At 44.4% G+C, this 22352-nt stretch overlaps 1 protein-coding gene across 1 annotated transcript; it reads left to right on the top strand.

Moving 5' to 3' along the window:
* The first annotated feature begins 7271 nt into the window (after window positions 1-7271).
* On the top strand, window positions 7272-21815 carry ehmt1b (euchromatic histone-lysine N-methyltransferase 1b). Its single transcript, XM_053411313.1, has 26 exons — window positions 7272-7489; window positions 10775-10865; window positions 10957-11462; window positions 11766-11982; window positions 12075-12223; window positions 12460-12612; window positions 12759-12830; window positions 13021-13123; window positions 13547-13684; window positions 13998-14266; window positions 14352-14584; window positions 14817-15032; window positions 15130-15212; window positions 15319-15425; window positions 15508-15630; window positions 15728-15829; window positions 16058-16162; window positions 16254-16408; window positions 16535-16705; window positions 16839-16983; window positions 17077-17154; window positions 17667-17782; window positions 17926-18012; window positions 19548-19626; window positions 19832-20007; window positions 20453-21815. The coding sequence occupies exons 1-26, from the start codon at window positions 7298-7300 to the stop codon at window positions 20640-20642; spliced, it is 4056 nt and encodes a 1351-aa protein (XP_053267288.1). The 5' UTR covers window positions 7272-7297; the 3' UTR covers window positions 20643-21815.
* The last annotated feature ends 537 nt before the right edge of the window (window positions 21816-22352 follow it).

Below are 22352 nucleotides of genomic sequence, written 5' to 3'. Positions count from 1 at the left end.
TTTTTTTTCCTTCAGGTGTATTGAAATGTATATTTTATTTCTATTTACATTTTTATATTCTATTTTATCTTGTCTTATTTTATTTTTTGTTTTATTATTTTTGACTGCTTTTAATATCCTGAGCATTTCCATAAGAGAGCCGGTGACCCAAGCATTTCATTGCAAGCGACTGCTTGATGTAATCGTTTTGTATATGACAAATAAACTCTTGAATCTTGAATCTAGAAGCAATTGTCTTTTGATGACACACTGTTAAGTGGAAATTGTCCTTTGATGACACACTGTTAAGATGCAATTGTCCTTTGATGACACACTGTTAAGAGGCAATTGTCCTTTGATCACACAGTTTAGAGGCAATTGTCCTTGTTTTAGATTGCCTTTTTGTCTTAGTTTATCTTGTTCTTAACCCGTGCTTTGATGGGAGATAAATTAAAAGTTAATATATAAAACATTTTTATTAACGATGTCCGCGGGATGTGGCATTTTTTTACCCCAAGACTCTACCCGGCCTCTGATTGGCTCGTCTGACATTGAAATAATGTCACAACCAATCATTGGTCTTCATGTCTGAACCTCAGCCAATCAGAGGCCATAATTGTTTATTTGTATAATTTACTTATAATATTTACTTACATTATTTACTTTTACATCACACACTTCTTTCTATTGTACTTTTACTCAATGGCTATTTATGATTGTTTTTACTATAAACCATCTTTCTTTCATAATTTTGTGTCTTTACTTTTAAATGATGTTGTATTATTTTATCTGCTGTCTTTATGATTTGCATTACATCATTAATGAAGCTTTGTACAGCTGCATCTGTACTTTGTATATGTGTAGTGAACACATGCATTTAAAGTATGTCTGTATGTATTGTATGTACAGCTTATACCATTACTATACTTAATATGATATGGAAGTTGGTGTTTGTGCTATGTTCAATTGCATTATAATGCATTATATAAGTTTTATTTGTTATGTTATTGTAATTTTTCTGTTATAACACAGTTCCGTCTGTTTCAGAATCTGAGGATAATTATGAATATATTTGTTATTATTACTGTTGCTTTTATCATTGTTGCTGTTATTATTATTGTTGTCATTATTAGTATGGTTATGATTGTTGGTTATTGATGCTCGTCCCTTCAGGTATGACACCCTCAGTAAATGCATAAGTGTGACGTCGTGTCGGGTGGGCGGGGTTAGTGTGCAGCACCATGGCTTCGGTCGGGACGGAGGTGAGTGTGTGAGCCGGACCCGCGGCCACCTTATTTTACTTTCACACCGTGTTCCGGGCCCCGGGGACCGCGCCGCTCCCCGGGAGCCCGAGCCCCCTCTTACACACCGGCGAGTGTTCGGTGTCGAGCCGGCGGGGCGTCGTGAATTCCCCGCCGGCCGCCACCGGAGCCTCCTGCTTTTGTGTCGGACCGGGAGGGCAGGAAGATGCTGCGCCCCGGAACATGAATGATCCTTGCGGGCGCGTTGGCGGCTGCTCTCCGGGGCTCCGTCACACACGTTCCCGGCTCACGTCCCCGTCCCCGCTCCTGCTTTAGCGGATAATAAACCTCCACACACACATGCACGCGTTGTCCTTTGACCCGTCGTTGCTCATCGTTTCTGCCGCGTTGTGTGTCAACCGCTCACCGATGGCTAATCTCCCCATCGCTGCTTAGCTAGCAGCTAGCTGCCGCGCTAGCTAGCAGCCTGTGCACACTTTCCCCCCAAAAAATCGCCTCTAAAAGCGGATGTTTGTGTTGATGGTTGTGTTTAAACGACGGGGGCTGGTGTGTGCGTGTGATGCGGGACAACACGGCTTCATGCCCGGGTCTCTGTGTTGTCCTCTCCGGGCTGTGCAGCGTGTTAGCTCCGTGATAAATTATGCAGTCAAATGTAGTCAGCGCTGCTCGCAGGCTCCCACTGTCAACATATGGCGCCAGTTCTCACACCGGCTCTCCTGCTCCGGACACTGTCCTTTCTCCACCGTGAACCCCTCCAGCAGCGAGGGTCTATCCTCCTGCTGCAGGCCCGGCTTTGTTAGCTGTTCGTGGGGTACTGTCGTGGCTCCGAGTCCTTGCAAACCAGCCTGTGACATGTTGCGTTGTTTTGCAGGTTTGCACCAGGACAGACAGACAGATGTGACTTTCGTAGCTCGGGCACAACAACACAGAGGTGTGCAGATGTGTCCCAGGTTCAGTCTGTCCTTCTTTCTTTCCTATGGAGAGATGCGATGCATGCCTGTTCTGCAGGGGTCGCTCTAACATAGTTGTGGGAGTAAAGTGTATCACAACGTTGAAGCTCTGCTAACACAACTTTGTTCTGTTGATGCATTCGAGACAGACACGATGAACTAGGGCTGGATGATGAAGCCAGAAGTGACTGGGAAGGTATTGATATTCATCAAGTTATATGTCAATCACATTTGTGTAGCCCATGTTCACAAATCACAGTTTGTGTCATAGGGTCTAACAAGATGTGTTATCCTTCGACAACCGTGAGGAAAAACTACCAAAGAAAGCAAATCAACAAAATATACAATATTGATGAAAGAGAGGACAGCGTCTGACATAAAAGTCTATCGAAGTTTCAAGTTTGAAAAAGTTTGACAGAGCTGAAGGGAACAGCAGGGACCGTAGTAAAGATGGAGGTAGTGCCAATATGTCAGGTGTTGTATATCTGAACAATGTAGTTATAATCATAATCCACGCTGGCATTTTGGAAACACGGATTGTAGACTCAAGGCTGATAAACACTTGATAAACAAGGACACATAGTACAAACCTGAGGTGGACTAATCATGTGTTAAACCTCCTCACTATGCTTACAAGATGCAAACATTATTTTGACTTAAACTGATCCATTGTTTTATTGCCCAGCCCCTCAGTGTCGTATGGATGTGCTGATCATTTAGTTTTTTATCCTTTTTCAAATAAGTCTAAAATCTCGGGGCAACGCTGTTGTCTTGTGTCTGTGTATATTTATTATCTGTAGGTTTTGGCACTATTGTTATGAATAAATTGATTAATCTGAATGATGAATCTGGAGCTGAATCGGAATATTTGATGGCAGTGAAAATTAACCAGTAATTATTTCTGATTGTGGTTCAATTGTTTCAGGGTTCTTTCTTCCAAGCAAATAAACCAAACAATCGGTGGCTGTGAGGATAGAACAAACACTTGTCACATTTTACATTAGGCTCCGGGGAATTACAATCACATCTGTATGTTTCAATTCATACAGTCATGCATACTTGCAGCTTCTGCACCCGGGGCTCAGGAATGTGTCAAACCCTGCAGTTCACTGGAATCAATCGGGGATGTGTGCCAACCATCGAGGCTTTATCGATCTCTCTCCTTAAAATGAATAAGAAGGTGGGAAACCGTTTACCTCACGTCTGAAAAGAAATTCATTTTCATGTCCAGGCCGGTAGCAACTGGCACATTAACAGCCCAATCACAGAGAACATGCTGTGTGAACTGTTAGACGCAGATTACTTTATTAACCGTACCGATAAGTATTGTGTTTGGTATATTTTCAGCTTGACGTGAGGTAATAGGATCTGCAGGGCCGCTGCTTTGTATGATGACGTGCAGGTGTTTGTTATTTCCTGATGTTGAACATTCATTTCAACTGATACCTCCGCCTCCGCCCTTTCTCCGATGTCTCATGCAACAGAACAGTGACTAGGCCTGTCACGATAACACATTTTTCTGTGCGATTAATTGCCCCAGAAATTATTGCGATAAGCGATAATATTGCCGTTTTGACACCATTTTCAACTTATATAATGATAATGGCATAATAATGCAAGGCATCATCTCTCTAGCAATGAAGCGAACTACACAGTCAGTGAGCGCGCACCATTTTGCGCTGTCCTGTTTGTACTTTGTTTGCCGACTAAACGCCCCAGTGATTGTGGACAGTTGGGAAGACGGAGACTTCCCAACTGTTTGTTTTTTCCCAAGCTGGGAAAACTGCATCGGGTGATTGTGTTTCAGGTGAAGATGCAGGTTTGTTGTATTACCGCGTTTTGTCAATACTGTTTTCAAACAAATGCGACATGTCGGCTCGCATAAGTTATTTGGTTCGCCCCGGCCGTTGGGTTTGAAGCCGAAGTGCTCCCACACGGCAGCTGTCGCGTTCGGCTTAGAAACCAACTCCATCTTTTTATTCTTCCAAATGTTTTTTCTCTTCTCCTCTCGGGACTTTCATGCTGCACTCTGCACTGCGCAACGCCAGGGCTCCGCCTCCCACATAGAGACCAATGCTACAAGTGACTGAGACGTGACGAGGGGGTTAACTTATTGTGCCCTCAGCTCGGCCTTTAAGGCTGCGCTGCAGGAAATAATAACCATCACCAACTGAATGCCTAACCCTGCGCGCTGCCTTGAAGAATTCAGTTGGGGCAAAAAAACACCATCCGGCGATTTATTGCAGCCGGCAAAAAATTATCGCTCATTTTAATTTATCGCGCAATTAATTGATTTATTGCATATCGCGACAGGCCTAACAGTGACGTCATTCTTGCTCTTTAACTTTTTTACATAGACATTAAGGTCGGTTACGTGTCCGCTGCTGGTGTGAAGGCAGAACATCAAGCCTCGCCATTCTGCCTTCACACCTTTTAACAGAGAGGGCAGAGATAAAGGTGCAACATACCCGCATTGAACAAAGATATTTTTGACAATGGGGTGGTCTGTGAATCCCCTCAAGAGTGTTGGATTTTTGTCTGTTTAGCTGAAAATAATAAATTGAGTGTTGGATTTTGTGAAATCTTGGCCTGATGGTGGCGCTAGAGGAAAGATAAATCGGTTGACTATTGAAAGACGCTTTTTTACTTGGAGAACTGGTCATCTATAACCGTTGTAAACGTACAAAATGGCATTGGACGCATGTGAATACGACTTCTCAAAGAAGCGTTGGGCTGGAATCGAACCTGGGCTGTAGGGACGTTTGACGTGTTTTTCTAGCTGAGCTACATTTTCCCATTTGAGGAAGCTTTTGGAAAAGATATTTAGTTAATTTTTTTTATCATTGACCAAAGTGGTTTTGACCTGGTTTTGCTTCTAGAGAAGAAGACGCCAAAATGATTGAGTAATATTGTGAGGACTGTGAGGGAGGTATTGCTTCACTTTGTTGAGACGGTTGTTGATATCTCCTCAACCATCATGTGTGACGGGTGGTTACGTGATGTGAAGTTTCAGGAGTTCTTTTCAGGCCATGAAGGAGAAATCATCACTGACTCTTCAGTTCTGTGAGGGAAAGTCCCGTTCACACAGCAAATGGGTTTAATAGTGATTCAGCCTCTTAAACTACTGTCAGACTGACATCCAGGTATTTTCCTGAAATGTTCTGGAACTTTCCCTGCCAGTCTCCTGGTGAAATGTCAGTGTGAGCCCATGTGAAGATAGAGCAGGAACATTTCTGGAACATTCACAGCAGGCTAGTGGGGGTGTTGATTACTTGTCTGACATGCGATGGACACGAAACTGTTTATTCACTGATTTCGCAGATACGTCCAATTGCTTATAGTACATTCATGCTACATCTAAAATAACTTTGACTAACGGATGCTATCTATCGTAGATGAGATTGGATGGAAGTTTAAATTGACGTACAGACAACTTCTGCATATTTCTTTGATCAGTTGGAGAAGAGCACTACCACAGCTCCTGGGGACAGTGTAACATTTGTTTCTTAACTTGTTTTCAGACATAACCTCTTGGTCAAAGTCGAGAGAATTGTGTTAGACTAAATGTCTGGAAGCAGGTTTACTTTGCCGTCTACGTCTTTGGTGTAAAACCCTAAACACTTCCACACTCCGCTTCTCAGACTCTTTGGTGTCCACTCGGTATAGCGTTGCTTGCTAGCTTCCTCCATTTTCAAAGCAAATCATTACTGTCTTACTTTACCACGAAATATGCCGATAATGACCGCCCTCTGCTGGAAGAGGAGTCAAACTACTTCAGAGGGATTGATGCATTTCTAGAAGGCCTCATTAAAGTTCGGATATGAACTTGACCCCCACACGTCCGAATGAATGATCGCATTTCAAATAGAATGTTAAAAATAATAATTGTAATGTTTTTTAAAATGAGTTTCAGATTGAAGAGCTTCAGACTCACCACCACAAGTTTTAGTTGTGTGCAGGTCGAAGCTTTGTCATTAGTTTGATTATTCTTTGCTTATGGGTGGTGTCTCTTTGTGCCTTGTGGGTTTTGCATAGACAGTAATCTGTTCCTGTTAAACCGCACTGTGAGTATTTCTTTCCCCGCCCTGCTGGCCGTTACCACAAATTCTCTCATGTTTGTATTTTCTTAAACGATGAAGTTTTTTTATGCATTGGTCTCTGAAAGTTGATAAACCTCAGCTCAGGTTGCTCATTGTTGTTAAATTGTGAAACAGGTTAAGCCTCGACATCTGTATTCTGCAGATATTTGCTGCTCCTGGCTCCTCAAATGTCAAATGAGGATTTTCTTCTTGGTGCTCATTTATATAATCTGATTTATGACTTTCGGACAGAGATCACAGTGAGCTCGGGGAACCTTTGATGGGCAATTCTGCTATTTCATGATACTTCTTTGACCAAACGAGTCCTGAAAAGTAACAAACAGATTAATATAATTAAACTAATCTGTAGTTGTCAGGCCCTAATTAAGAATCAGCATGAAAATGAACTTGATCATAGACCAAATGAGAACAGAACAGACCTCATGAAGAACAAAGGCTTTTCCTCCTGTGACTTATTATGAGTTGCATGGCCTGGCAGCGTTGCGTTTTGCTGACTTCAATGGCCTCAGGCTGGGCAGAGACAAAAGACTCTCCTGTTGAGAGGTTTGGATGAGGCCCGACGTCTGCAACGGACAACGTTAGACTTGTCAGGACCCTGACAGACATCTGATATGCTTCTAGGGCTGTTATCTCTTTTTTACTTTGACCCTTTATTATTATTTTTGTACCTTCCCGAGGTGCTCGTCTCTGGGCCAGCACACAGGCTTAGAGGCCTTTTCACAGACGGGTAGAAGAAGCAGCAGAAGCGATCTTTACAATCTGGAGAAGCAGGATGACACAGATTAACGAGGGAGTGTGTTTGGGATAGAAACATTGGGTTGGACGGATGTGAAGCCTTCTGTGTGGTGCCTCTGCTCCAGTGGATCTCTTTGTTGGCAATGAGGTCTTCCATTTTGCAGACATGGAGTGGTGTAGCTGTTTGAAGTGACTGAGCATGCTCCGTGGAGACCCTCTGAAGAAGAGGGCCGACAGAGGGAGCCACCAGGTCACATGACCGACGAGGTGAATGTGCATGCGGGGGAAAGAAAAAGGAGAAAGAGGAACAATCTGTTCGGCACGTTCTCTCTCTCTCTCTCTGTCCTCCCCCCTTTCCTTCCTCTCTTATTCTCTCTCTCTATCTCTCTCTCGCTCTCTCTCTCTAACACGCACTCCCTCTGACGCCTTCTTCTTCTCAATGGAGGCCATGAGAAGAAAGCAGGTATGATGCTTCCTGGAGGCAAACGAGGGAAAAGACATGGCTGTATACTCTTCACCCTTAGTTTGGTTTGATGTTCTGAGGAGATGCATGGTTTCGTTTCCCATGTTCCTTTTTACAATTGGTCTGAGCTACTGATGTCTTCTTAAAGAGATGATTTCTCAGTGTGTAAGATTTGCTTCTCAGTTGCTGCAGCTTTATCTGCAACAGGGACGGCTCTGGATTCCTGAAACCGAGGAGGAGCAGTGGTAGCAAGTGAGATGTCAGGGAATAGCACAGCTGATGTATATACAGCACAGGAAATGTGATGCCACTCTCGATATATGAGGTCTATATGAGGAGGACTGAGGTCTAATGTCCTGAAGTTCTTGAAGCTACCTTGTCAGTAGATCTTCTTCTGTCTTATCTTTTCTTCTATCCCTCCACCTCTTGTCTCATGTATTCCTCATGGTTGTGTTATATTGACGCTCCTGGGGCTTGTGCAGCTTTGGCTGTGAGATCAGGAATATACTGAAACACAAGAAGCCTGTGAGTGCTAATCCATCTAAAGGACGATAGTTAGGCTGCTGTTTACCAGCTGCCGCTCTCTGACTCATACAATCCTCCTCATTATCTGTTAGTTTACAGTTGCAGGTAAATCATTGGCATATTCCTGGGGATTATTCAAAGGGGCTTATATATTAGCCACCTTTTCTCTTTATTTGGAGATTGGACAACACAGAAGTGACAGGAAACGAGGGGGGAGAGGGAGGTTGGTATCCTGGTAGAAGAGCTGTTTCCTTTAGGACTAAGGTTGTTAATATTTGAAGTGAGATAATCGCCTCGTCATGACTCACTCTTAAACTCGTGGTTTTAATATCTAATTACTTAGAGTACTAGATAGGACAACAAACTAAAACCAAACCTCCTGCTGCACAAAAGCAGATATTTTGCCAATCCTGGATAGTTTCACCTCTTCAGGCCTTGTGGAAACATTCACAGCCGTAGGTGAGGCCCCACAACCAGATGCTGCCACACTATACAGGGGTGAGAGATGGAAAAAAATGTGAGATGGAAGTCCATCCTTTGTTTTCTAAAGGCTGCATGAAATGCATTTGTGTACTTAATCTTCGGGGTGCCAGCTCGTTGCTAGCAGTGTGCGCAGCTGATTGTGCAATGTGTTTTTGCTTTGTGTTTAGGTGGCTCTGAAGTGCTCTTCAGCCCACTCGCAATAAATCTAAAGATAGGACACATTAGAACGGATGTCGGGCCTTGTCACGCACCAGGTCCAGGTTATGTTGGTGAGGACAGTGAATGATTGAACCAGGAACATTTTTATAGCTTTAGAATTTTTTCTTATTTCTATTTGCAGTTTCATAAAAAGGTCCGATCGGGCATTTGAACCGTCAGAGTTTCTCTTTTGCAGTCCTGGCTGAAGCTTGGGTCTCTTCTGACATTTTTATTTAAATAGAGGCTCTTCTCATTGCCTTGGCTTCATATTGGAGCCTCATTCAGCTGCACCCAAATCCCCATCCACCAGCCTCCAAATCCCTACCTTCCCCATCTAGTGGAAAACTGCTGCAATGGCCACGTCGTGCCTGTAAACAATCTGGTTGCGAAATGGCGGAGATCTGCAGACGGCCTTCTCTCTCTCCCTTCCCCCCCTCTCCCTTCTGTCTCCAATGTGCATGTTCCACTTTCCACCACTAGGGGGAGGGATGGTGCTTATGTGTGTGTGTTTTTTTTTTTTGTATGCAACTGGCTTTTCTCAATCCATGGAAACAAGGAACTGAAGGATTGTTCTCCTCTTCACACGTGCTCACTAGATTCCTTGAGATCATCATCACCACAGGATTGTCCTCATAGATGTTCTTTGCAAGACGTCCTCAGATATTCAGCTCTCAGGCCGATTCTTGGCCTGACCTTGTTGCTGTTTGACGAGGTGCAGGTTGGTGTTCGATTCCGGGCCCCGTCTGTCCTCGTGGCTCTTTCAGTTGGGGTCTGGGTTGTTTGCAGGTTCCAGGGCAGATGCTCTCTGTTAGGTGAGAGGATTCGACTGTGAGCGTCCTCGGATGAGAGCGTTTAACTGGCTGTTCCGGTTTTCTCTCTCACTTGTAGGTGTTGTGATTGGGCTCGTTGTAGGAAATTGTGTTTCCTCTGCTTTCCGACCATCAAGAGATATGTGACTGTACATTCACCTTTATTCTGCTGGGTACGAGACTCGCACACGGCTGAGGAGAGTGGAGTGGTTGTGTGCTGCTCTTTAGGGACAAACTGGCCTGGGTACATTTCCTTTGACATCACACTGGTCCCCGAGTGTTTAGGGACAAAGACGTAGTTTTCACGTTAAGTTGCACCGAAAAGAAAACAAAAGCGGCTTCATGAAGTTTCTCTCTCGGGGCTCTTTTGTTTCCTTTGGGCACATTGTTTCCGGTGTGAGCATGAGGTCGATGGCCTGCTCTGAATGGAGACACGTTTCCTGGTGCTGCCTCCTCAGCTGCTCCCTCCTGTGTAAGAACAGTCGGTGGGTGGTTGAAATTTCTTTTGAGGTTGCAGCAGACATCTCCTGCTCCTCCGATTGGCTGGAGGTTCTCTTGGCCTGTTGGCTTGTGACACGTTACTGAAAAGCACAAACACAGAAGATTAGCCTGAAGGGAAGTAATCAGAAAAGGAACCAACAGACATTTTGTTAAAACCTTCATTCTTTTTCAAGCAGAAATCCCAAATGTTTTCTGGTCTCAGCTTCTCAAATGGGTCATTCTCAGGAAATCTTGTTTTCAAACATGGTGATTTTAAATAGGCATAAACAAGGTCATTTTCTTTTGAACATAAAAAAGAAAGTCATAGGAAAATAGGACGATTGATCTCAAGATATATTCTGATACTAAATCCTAATTTTAATCACATTTCACCAAACAAGTCCTTGAAAAACCTTATTACAGCAACAATCAAAAACCTTGAAAATGAGTTATTAAAAGACCCGTATGGAGTTACATGACATTATTTATCATTAGACTTCAAACTAAAAAAAAAAAAACTCAGTTTAGGGTTCTAATCGTCACATTGGAGAAGCGTAGACCAGAAAATCTTGTTTGAAAAATGACCTCAGGACTTATTGACTTTTAAAATTGCCAGTTGACTAATCAATTAATTGATTAATTGTTTCAGCACTGGAATTCTAAATGGCATATCTAAGGAAACCTACGAAGACCAATGCTTTACATACAAAGCAACTAACTGTAGAAAACAGTGTGCAACACAATAATTAATAATGAAAATAAAACTCACACTTGTTTTGTTTTTCATCAGCCGGCTGGTCTAGCCAAGAGCAGCGTGGACAAAGGTGCGTCTGCAAAGAAAGAGGGACTCGATCCAGCAAGTAACGGAGAGGAGAAGTCAGGTATTGTACAACTTAAACCTGAAACCAATTTATTTCTTCGGTGAAGTCACTTTGTAATTATAATCATGTCTCTGATTCTCTTGGTCCACAGACGGAGACAAAGAGGTAGCAGCCAGACTGGCCTCCTCCCCTGCAGCAGAGGCAATGCTCAACGGCATCGAATGTGACGGCACGAGGAGCAAGAGCCCGACACACGGCTCCGCGACAGGCAGCAGCAAGACTTTACTGTTGATCAATGAAAATGGGATGATGGACCTGGAGCCGCCGCACGCTTCTGTTACTGGAAGCAATGGATTCATTCTCACTAAGCAGCAGCAGGACAGCAGCTCTGCAGCGATGCCAGGTTTGGGAGCTTCCCCTCACAGGACTAGCTGGTTGCCCTTGGGCACATCAGCAGGGGGACACGCGGTCAAACCTGCCTCGGCATCAGGGAGTGCACCGACTTCGGGTGCGTTACGGACTGACCCCAGTACAGGGACTACGTCGGGACAGGGTATATCGGACACTAAAAATGGCACAGGGCCGTCTCCTTCACCCGTCACAATACACAGAGCACGCAAGACCATGTCCCGGCCTGCTGTCAGCCCGGCACAAAAGGTAAACGTTATGAACACGGGGAAATATTATCAGAATTTAATGTCCTGGGAAGTTTGAACTTTTAGTGGGGGACACTGATTTGACTGGTTATTGCTCCTTTAATATCGATCATAGAGAAATGCTTTCCCACATTGTTTTCTACAGCCCGACAGTTATGGACTTTTGAGAACCAACCTGGTTGTTGTGGAGTAATCAAATCCTTGAGACTTGCCATTGTGATCTGCTTTTTGAAAATATTCTGGTTGGTTTGTGTCTACTCCCAACACCCTCATCCTAAAGGTCGTTGCTTCTTTTCACCTACAGCTTCTGAACAGGGAATTAAGAGAAGCCAAAAGTGCCACAGTCGAGAAAATGGAGACTAACGTTGCACCTGATGTGCAGAAACCCTCGCAGCAGCCCTCTCAGAACCATCTACCTCAGAGTCCATCAGAAACGCCAGCTTCTGCACAACCCACGTCATCCTCCTCACCAGCACCTCCACCTACTCCAGCTGCTCCGGCCCCCGTTAAGCTCCAACTAGGTCAGACAGGGTCCAGTGCAGTTACTGATCTACTGTAGAAATACTGACTTCACCCACAGTGCTAATGTGTTGTTTGTCTTCTCACGCGACAGGCTTGTTCTCAGGAGGGCTGTCATCCCGAAAGAAGAAGAGGAGGATGGGAACATACAGCCTGGTGCCCAAGAAGAAAACCAAAGTGCTTAAGCAGAGATCTGTGCTAGAAATGTTTAAGGACCTACAACAATCGGCGAAGCTCCCACAGGTCTGTTCTCCTGAAAACACCCAAACATTCATTTACCACTCGGTTGTTGGGATCAATGCCAACAGTTACTGAGTTCTGTCCCATCCTTCCTCCGAGTTTCATAGAGATTCATTCAGTAGTTTGTGGTGGAGGTTAAGAACATGTTTTGTTCCAGAGCCACATTTTCTTTGGCTCAGTAAAAAGTAAATAAAAGTGTTTGCGTTGACTATTTTTAAATCATTTTTCCTATCGCACAGATGACGGAGGCAGTTAACATAAATGGGGAGAAGGTAGAAAACGCATCTGAGGAGGAAGAGTCGGAGGAGGTGGAGTCTGAGGAAGAGGAGGGACCGCAGATGTCAGAAGGACCCGTCAGTGCTGTTCAGGAAACCTCTGAGCCCATCTCCCAGGTTGGAACATCAGACACTTGAGACTTCTGAGTGGATATGTGGGCAACGGCCGTGTCTTTAAATAGATGTGTAATTCATGTACTCTAACCTGCAAGCGTTTCTAAGGTGTTGTTCTGAAGGCTGGGTTTTTTGTGTTTGGTTTGGAGGTTGGAGATGAGCAGGAGTCTGACGAGTCTGGAGAAGAAGAGGGAGAGGAGGAGGGCACCGAGTCCGACATGGTAAGAGCCACTCGCCATCATTACTCCACCTCTAACCACATCAGAGCTTTAGATCTCATCTCACTCCACCTCTTTTGACATAAAACAACGGGAAGTGAGTGCAGCTGAAATGTTCTGCTCTTGTTAATGAATTACTTTCTCCGTGCTGCTGGAATCATCGTTGTGAATTAACCGCGTGTTTCCGCCTCAGAGCACCGAGTCGGGTCTGAAGAAGAAGTTGAAAAAGAAAACGAAAGGAGACAGCGCGTGGCTCCGGCCGTCCAGGAAACGGAAAAGGAGGTTAAAGGCCAAAGGTGAACGCCGACCCGCCACAACAACAAAGACTATTTGTATTCCCTATTGTTCATACTGCACTTAAATTTAAGAAGTCAATTTAAACCTGGTGCCAAAGCTCCATGTTATAAATGATCTTTGACCTATTAAAAAGTGACACGGTGGATTCTTAAGTTCTCTGCAAAAGTGGCAGCTGGTTGTTTTTGGTTTTAATCCAGATTGTAACATCAAACATATTTTGAACTATTAAATACTCTTAGGTCAGCTGTCAATCAAATCACCTCAGCACCTCGATCGACAATGAAAAGATTAGAGATGCTAATTACTGGGAGAGACTGGTTTGTCTGGTTGCATGTCACCGTATCAGATCAGATTGAACGATAGCACAGTTGGCTCAGGCTGTATCTTCAGTTTGTCTCACCGCTCACTGCTCTTCCACTCAGAGCTGGAGCTGGTGGTTCATCCTCAGGCTTCAGCTCCGGCCCTGGCAGGTGAAGGAAAGGAAAACACCCGGATCGTCCCTCCAGTTTCCCTCAACGTCAGCAAACCCCAACAGCTGGTGGCTCCGGCACAGAGTAAAGGTGAGCGCCGACAACGGGAGAAGAAGATGGAGAACGTGCTCTTAATAATTAATGTTGGCATGTAAAGCAATAGAAAAAGTAGCTGAAGTGTTTTCTGCCTGATAATCTTACTGAATTTAAAAAAAAATTCATTACTCACTCTTATATTCTGGAAACTTATCTTGGCTGATTTCAGTTTTTTGGGGGGAAGAATTGAAAAAGTTACCTTACTGGACATCACTCACTCCCACAAATCAAATCCCTTCTTTAACTGACTGAGTTGAACCAGTATGGAGGTTAACTTGACGGTCCCTCGTCTTCTCTGTCGTTGCAGTGTCGGCGGTGGAGGAGTCTCAGGAGCTTCCGCTCTGCAGCTGCCGCATGGAGACGCCCAAGAGTCGAGAGATCCTCATCCTGGCCGACAGGAAGTGCATGGCCACAGAGAGCGTGGACGGCCAGCTGAGCCGGTGCCAAAGTGCCGTCCTGAAACACGAGATGATGCGTCCGTCCAACTCGGTCCAGCTGCTGGTTCTGTGTGAAGACCACCGCAACGGCATGGTGAAGCACCAGTGCTGCCCGGGCTGCGGCTTCTTCTGCCGAGCTGTGAGTTGTCGCTGGAGGATTTCAGGCCAAATTATACAAAACATTACTCCACACCTGATAATCCATTGTGTTGTCGATCGAGCAGGGGACATTCATGGAGTGCCAACCAGACGTCAGCATCTCTCACCGGTTCCATCGCGCTTGTGCCTCGGTGCTGAAAGGACAGAGCTTCTGCCCTCACTGTGGAGAGGAGGCCTGCAAGGCCAAGGAGGTCACCATCGCCAAGGCGGACACCACCTCCACCGTGCCCACCGCGCTCGCACACGGACCGGCCACACCCGGGGCCCCCGAGGGCCGAGCCGACACCACCACTGGCAGGTAAACTACTGACTGGCGTCAGAATAGACGGGAAGTTACCTGAAACGATAATCCAAAGCAACTAGCTACAGTAGTCTACAGGTGAATATGCATACACAATGTAAAGGTAGAAACCTTTGTGTATTCTCTCTATAGAACATTAAAGAATCCTGTTCTCTTTCTTTATAATGAGCATCGGAGACAAATGATGTGTGGAGCGAATCGCTGAAGTATTTTCTCGTCTGTTCTCCAGCTCCACTCGTCTAGTGGTCGGGTCGGAGGTCGGCGGCCGGGCCGACAGCTCCTTCCCTGTTCGCTCTGCACACCCCCCCGACACCTCCGCCGTCCCTGGGTCGTCCAGGACCGCGACACTTCAGGCCAGTTTGGTAACAACCGCTTTGCCAACAGTTCCTCAAGGACCACCGCGAGAAACTCTGGAGAGCATCCTGGTCGCTCTCGACACTGAGAAGTAAATTCTGCCACAAGAACCTAAACTTCATCCATATGAACGATCAAAAATCTGATGTATTAAGATTTTTTTTTCTTCCTGTGTTTGTTTCTATCAGGCCCAAGAAGTTGCGTTTTCACCCAAAGCAGCTTTACCTCTCAGCCAAACAGGGAGAACTCAGGAGGGTGCTGCTCATGTTGGGTACGTGTGAGATCCTGTTTCTCATGTAATCGTATTTGCATCTTATAATTGTTTGACTTACAATCATCTTATTTCTGCTCCTATGTCCTGTTCTCTTTCCTTCCAGTGGACGGCATTGACCCCAACTTCAAGATGGATACTCACAACAAACGCACTCCGCTTCATGCTGCAGCGGAGGGAGGACACAAAGACATCTGCCACATGCTCGTACAGGTAAGACCCCGAGGATCCTTCTGCTCTGCCCCTGTAGTTAGTCCACCACCAGGTTCACTTTACATTCACTGTCCTGCTTCAGGCCGGTGCAAACCTGGACATGTGTGACGAGGACCAGCGGACACCACTGATGGAGGCCTGTGAGAACAACCACATGGAGACGGTGCTGTACCTGCTGAGAGCTGGAGCCAGCGCCATGCACAAGGTAGGAATGTTCTTTGATGGATGTTCAAGGTCTTAGAAGTCAACTGTCGACTGTGAGACATCAAATCTAATCTTCATTCACCTTCTCCTCTTCTCAGGACGTTGAGGGCTTCACGTGTCTCCACCTAGCGGCAAAGTCTGGTCATTACAACATTGTTGAGCACCTTCTCTCCACAGGACTGATCAACATAAACTGTCAGGTCAGAACGTTTTTACATTTTATTTTCTCATGGATTTTATATGAAATAAATGTTCTGATTAAATCTGAAGCGGTAAATTAAACTCTGGATTAATCTGTCAAGGAATAAATGCAGAAGAATTGAATTGAATCATAAAAAACAAGACAGAATCTGTTTCAAATTTAAAAATAATTATCATTGAAGATTGTATCTGCAATCCGCTGATCGGTGATGATTGTGTTTCCTCAGGATGACGGAGGCTGGACGGCCATGATCTGGGCGACTGAGTACAAACACGCCGACCAGGTGAAGCTGCTTCTGACCAAAGGAGCCGACATCAGCGTCAGGGACAAGGTTTGCATCTGCCCCCCCCCGTGTCCATCACGATTTACAGAAAAGTATTTTGTAATTGTTGGTTTTTACGTAATTTCCTCTTTTTATTTAGGAGGAGAACATCTGCCTCCACTGGGCAGCGTTCTCCGGCAGTGTGGAGATCACAGAGCTGCTGCTGAACGCCCACTGCGACCTGCAGGCGGTCAACATCCACGGAGACTCTCCGCTGCACATCGCTGCTCGGGAGAATCGCCTGGAATGTGTCACGTGAGATAAACACCCCCCTCCTTGAAAGAGAATTTAAACAATGAGCTTTTTAATGCACTTGAAAACAAGAGAACTGACTCTGATGTTCGGTGCATGGTCAATGACACGTGGCCTTTCTCTCCTCAGGGTTCTCCTGTCTCGAGGAGCAGATGTTTTTCTGAAGAACCGTGAAGGAGAAACTCCTCCGGACTGCTGCAGCCACAACTCCAAGGCCTGGGCGGCTCTGCAGGCCAACAGGAAGGAGAGGGACGCCAAGAGCAGCAGCCTCGGTCGAGCCGAGGAGAAAGTCCTTCACAGGTTGATAGACATTGTGCAGGATTCCACTGGAGGGACAGTTTGACTCATCAGATGGGACAGAGCAAAAGTTTTCACCCCTTTTTTCTTTTTGTCCGATTTCCAGCACTAACCTTTGTGTCCGCTCCGTTTACAGTGACATCGCTCTGGGGCAGGAGGGAGTTCCTATTCCTTGTGTCAACTCTGTGGACAGTGAAACGTACCCAGACAACTACAAATACATCTCTGAGAACTGTGTCACCTCCCCCATGAACATCGACAGGAACATAACGCACCTCCAGGCAAGTCAGAAACCGTCTCATCTGAGGTTTAATGGAGACCAATGAATGTTGGGCAGCGTGAAGTGACGGCTGTGATTCTTCTCTCTTCAACAGTACTGCGTTTGTAAGGAAGATTGTTCGGCAAGTATCTGCATGTGTGGACAGCTCAGCCTGCGCTGCTGGTACGACAAGGTAACGACAAACTACTACACAACACTCAGATACACCTGGAAGTGTTGGGACACGAGGTGCTGTGGCAATATCCTGATTAATGAGAATCATAACAGTAAATAAATACTGGATATACTCTAAATTACACACACATAATAATATTGGGTAAATCCATGACAATCAATGAGATCATTATGTCCACAGCCTGAGTAGGTGTTAGTTCTATAGTGTTTTCAGAATTATTGATTTTCCAAAATGAGAAAAACACATTAAATTGACTGATCATTATTATTACTTTTCAATTTTTTCTATAAATATTGTGATAATATCGTCATTGTGAATCTTTTTGCCACCATGTAAATCTGATATTGTGACAGACCCATCCATAGCAAACCACTAAAGACAACACCAGAAGTACAACATGTGATCAGGGTCTCCTCATAATAATCGCTGTATATTAATAATAATAATAATAATAATAATAACTACAGTTTCAAACTATTAAGATCTTGTTTATTTTGTGTGGTGTTCAGAGTGGTTGTCTTCTCCCTGAATTCTGCCGTGAGGAGCCTCCGCTTATCTTCGAGTGCAACCACGCGTGTTCCTGCTGGAGAACCTGCAAGAACCGCGTCGTGCAAAATGGACTCAGGTAAAAAAATAAACTGCCTCAACACACACACACGTCAGCAGCAGCATGAGAAACTCTGGTATCTCTGTAGATCTGTATAAAGTTGTTGAACTGAGGTTTCTAAAGGTTGTGTGTTTAACCGTTCTGATGTTGTGGGTCTTCAGGAGCAGACTTCAGCTCTTCAGGACCAGTAAGAAGGGCTGGGGCGTCCGGGCCCAGCAGGACATACCACAGGGGACCTTTGTGTGCGAGTGAGTCCTGTTTTTACAAATGAAACACTTTGTCTATATTCCAATGACACAAGCATCTCTAAACCTATTTGTTGTGTTTCGGTTTTACTGTAATTTCCAGTTATTCACAAGATAAAACGTCTGATTCACCAAAACACCACAACGTGACAGTTTGTGTCCTTTTAGTTCTGCTACTGTTTTCTTTTTAATTCGGAAATCTTGGCGTGACCCCGAATAGACAAGTTGTGACACTCGCACACACACACTCGCACACACACACACACACACACACACACACACACACACACACACACACACACACACACACGGTTCCAGATGGTAGCGGCTCGTGAGACATAATTATCATTCTCCTCCTCCCGTGTTCAGAAGTGTCACTGAGGTGTTTCTCTGTGGTGACACCGTCCTGATAATGAGCTGTGACTGTCTTATTAAGCTTTTATTAAAAATCCAAACGTTTGAGTATCTGTGAGTAACAGTTGTATCTGGAAACCAGCTCAACGAATATGACAATAATGATTATACAGCTTAATTTAGTTTTCTATTCATAAACAATTCATTTCTGTAACATTTACAATCAGTATAGTGATCACTCTAAGTATTCTGCTACTAGAAGCTTATTATAAGTCAATTAAATAAATAGTCAAATAATAAATCTCTATTGACAATATATTAAAATACATTCATTTAAAAGGTTTACATTCCAGACCACACAGTAGCTATAACCAGTCTAACCAGTTTGATATTTGTGCTCTTTGTGGGAGGCAGTTTCTAAAGCAGGATAAATAAGAGGAACTGGTGATTTGTCAGTCAAATTTCTTTTAGCAAACACTGAACAACCGACCAGTTTGTTCTGGATTATAAAATATATATATTTTTTAAACTGACTCATTCACTTACTCACCATCTCAGTGTTGAATAACGTCTCCCTCGTCAGATATTTAATTTAATAAATAAACTTTTGGGTTTAATATTTGAAAAGATGTGAAGACGCACAGAGCTGTTGAATCTTTGAGGCTCAGGATCTCAGAGCTGAGTTCCTCTCAAACCACAAACTGACTCCAGGCTCGTGTTCCAGCCTCTGATGATGGATCTTAACTGGCGGCAGTGGACAAGGACTGTGGACTATAGTGGATCTGATCTGGATGGTGGATCATGATCTGGATGGTTGCTGACCATAGACTGCAGCAGGACTGCTTGATATATAGTATTGAAGTTATCCTTCAAGATGTTTACCCTCATCAATGCTGCTAACAACTTCAATCTTGATGATGTTTTCCTACACTTGACATCTATTACACTTCTGTCCCTCCTGGGTGAGGGATCCTCACATGTGTCTCTCTGAGGTTTCTATGTATTTGTACCTGTTAAAAGGGTTTTTAGTAGTTTTTCCTTACTCTTGTTGAGGGTTAAGGACAGAGGATGTCTCACCATGTTAAAGCCCTTTGAGACTATTGTGATTTGTGAATATGGGCTATACAAATAAGATTTGATTAATTGATTGATTGATTGATTGACGCTCGTCTGCCTCCTCACAGGTACGTCGGGGAGATCATCTCCGAAGCCGAAGCAGAGATGAGGCAGAACGACGCCTACTTGTTCAGTCTGGACGATAAGGTGAAGAACAAATATTTAAATTATTTGCTCGTTGTTAATCCAGAGCTTTAATTGATGTATTTATATTTAAATAAACTTTTGACCATTTAGGTTTTTTATTTTACTACAAAAGAACTGTAACGTTAAACTCTTTAGATAAATATCTGTGACCTGGAAGCTGATTCTTTGTCTTTTAGTTTGAGCCTTTCCTTCACTTCCCTTCCAGCCACAGGACATGTACTGCATCGATGCTCGGTTCTATGGAAACATCAGCCGCTTCCTCAACCACATGTGCGAGCCCAACCTGTTCGCCTGTCGCGTGTTCACGAAGCACCAGGACCTCCGCTTCCCACACATCGCCTTCTTCGCCAGTGAAAACATCAAAGCCGGAGAGGAGCTGGGGTAAAGCAACCATTACGTCTTCAAAGGAGGTTTTCATTGTCCTTTAATGTCGGTTAGCAGGACGAGGCAGAAAAACCCCTGAACCGATATCCACGATGTTCTGTGACCCAAGAAGAAGAAGAAGCCATTTAACTTTGGTGGAGCTCCACATAACAAGTGGATTGTGAGACATGATTAAACAATAGAAGAAGAGAAGGAAGCTCGTTTGTTCCTGTCTTCAGTTTGAAGGACGAGGACGTTCAAATGTGTCAAATACTACAAAGACATGAATCTTTGATCTGTCCTCTGGGAAAAATCCCTGAGATGCTTCTACAGCCAATTCAGAGCTTTATCCTTAGAAAGTGGTTCTGCTCAGTGTTCCATGGTAGAACCGTGTTTCTTCTGACCCTGTGTGTTGGCTGTTTAAATGACTTCACTGTATTTTCTCTCCCCCCCCACCTTGCAGATTTAACTACGGTGACCACTTCTGGGAAGTCAAGAGCAAACTGTTCAACTGCGAATGCAGCTCCTCCAAGTGCAAGTACTCGTCGGCGGCCATGTTGTCGCTGCAGGCCGACAGCACGCCGGAGGAGCAGCAGCAGCCGAGCGCCTCGCCCGACACCAGCTCCTCCAACCGCCCCCCCAGCCCCTCGTAGACGCCTCCGCACACTAAGCCTCGCTGCACGTGCAGGACAGAGGACGCCTCCTGCGCCCATCCACCAAGAACTTTGGACTTTTATCTATAAACTTGTACTGTATCTCCACTTCTGATTAAATGACCATGGACCACAGACGACACTGAGAAGCAGACGCACAGATCCTGGAACCAGTTGCTGCTCCTTTGATTCCACCTGGTGTAACAGCAGGGGGCAGTGACGTCACGCACAGCAAACTCCACAGGGATGATTCAAACAGCAGTCCTGACATTTCGTCCTTTCCAGGAAGGAAACCTGCGCTTGGTCCTGATTAAGATAATTGACATCGTTGAATGGCTTTTTCGTAGAATCATGATAAAGGATTTCGAGATGAGCGTATCGTTGTCTTTTGCGAAGACAACCTCGGCGTACAGCCGAGTTGAACTTGTTTGACCGACGTGGTCGTTGATCATGAACCATTCCAGCAGAATCAGCAGATAACTAATGACTTTTGTTGCCACCTTTTCCTTGTGTCACTTCATCTTCGTTGCCGTGTTTGAATGAATGTCCAACATTTGCCACCAAACCTGGTTCCAAATTGAAAGTTGATTCAAACGATGTAAAAAAAAGTGAACCATTTTTTTATTTGCTACTCGAGTGAGTATAGATGATAGAACGATGTTGTACCATTCCTCAAGGACGAGGCGTTTCTAGTCTGAATAAATTGGCTGATCTTTTTTTATTACGCATGGGGATCTTAATGTGTCAGATGCTTTGCCACGGGTTCGGAGGAATTTATTAAACTGAAGTGGAGTTGAAAGAAATAACATGGTGCTGACAAAGGTTTTTACTTTTGTTTTCATTTGTATTACCCAAGTGAACATAGTTTGTAAAATAAGAGAACATTTTAAGTTTTTTTTTAAGTTTAATTTTATCTCCAGTTTTCTAATCGTAGTTACTGTAGTTAGTCTGTTTTTAATTTCCTTTCGCCATTTTGCCAACAGAAGCCAACCCGTCTTTTTAAATGTTGTTAGTAAAGCAGTGACTGTTGTGCAAAGTTTTGAAAGATATAAATGGGTAAAAAAATGTTATAAAAATGCACTTCCAGTACGTTCTGTTACATATTTCTGGACCGTGAACCATTCATCTAATTGGTTGTATCTTTTTCAATAAATTTACTACTAATGCATTTAATCAGATTTACTGGTTTCTCTTCTTACCTGAAAACGTTTTTTTTTCTGCAGACTTTAAACATCAGGTCTCTTCATGTCTTCAGGAATTTTCTGATCCACGAGGATATTTCTTTTTAACACGTTATCTTATCAACCACGACTGAAATATCTCCGACCTGACGCCTGCAGGAAGCGAGCAGCGGCTCAGTCCTGACAGACGTGGCTCGGGGGGGGGGGGGGGGGCCTGGGGGGCCTGGAGCTGAGACTTTTGAGCAGCTGTGGCATCGGGGCGGCCAACGCTTCCCACTCTCTCCATTTGCCTTCATGAGAGGTTTCTGCTGTGAATTCGGTGAAGCTGCTGAAGAGAAGAGCTCGTTGCAAACTGACAAAAACTGCACCGGGGGTGGAAGAAGCAGAATTTACCACAATGTAGAAATACTCCATTTAAAGTATAAGTATGGATTTAGAAGATGTGAAGATGTTTGTTATATTCTGACTATGTGTGATACTACTGAGCGTCTTCTTCACATTTTGTTAAATCATTCTAATGTCACAGTTT

This window comes from Pleuronectes platessa, chromosome 19 (assembly GCF_947347685.1).
Source record: "Pleuronectes platessa chromosome 19, fPlePla1.1, whole genome shotgun sequence".
Lineage (NCBI taxonomy): Eukaryota > Metazoa > Chordata > Actinopteri > Pleuronectiformes > Pleuronectidae > Pleuronectes > Pleuronectes platessa.
This window is presented reverse-complemented; position numbering and strand designations above follow the sequence as displayed.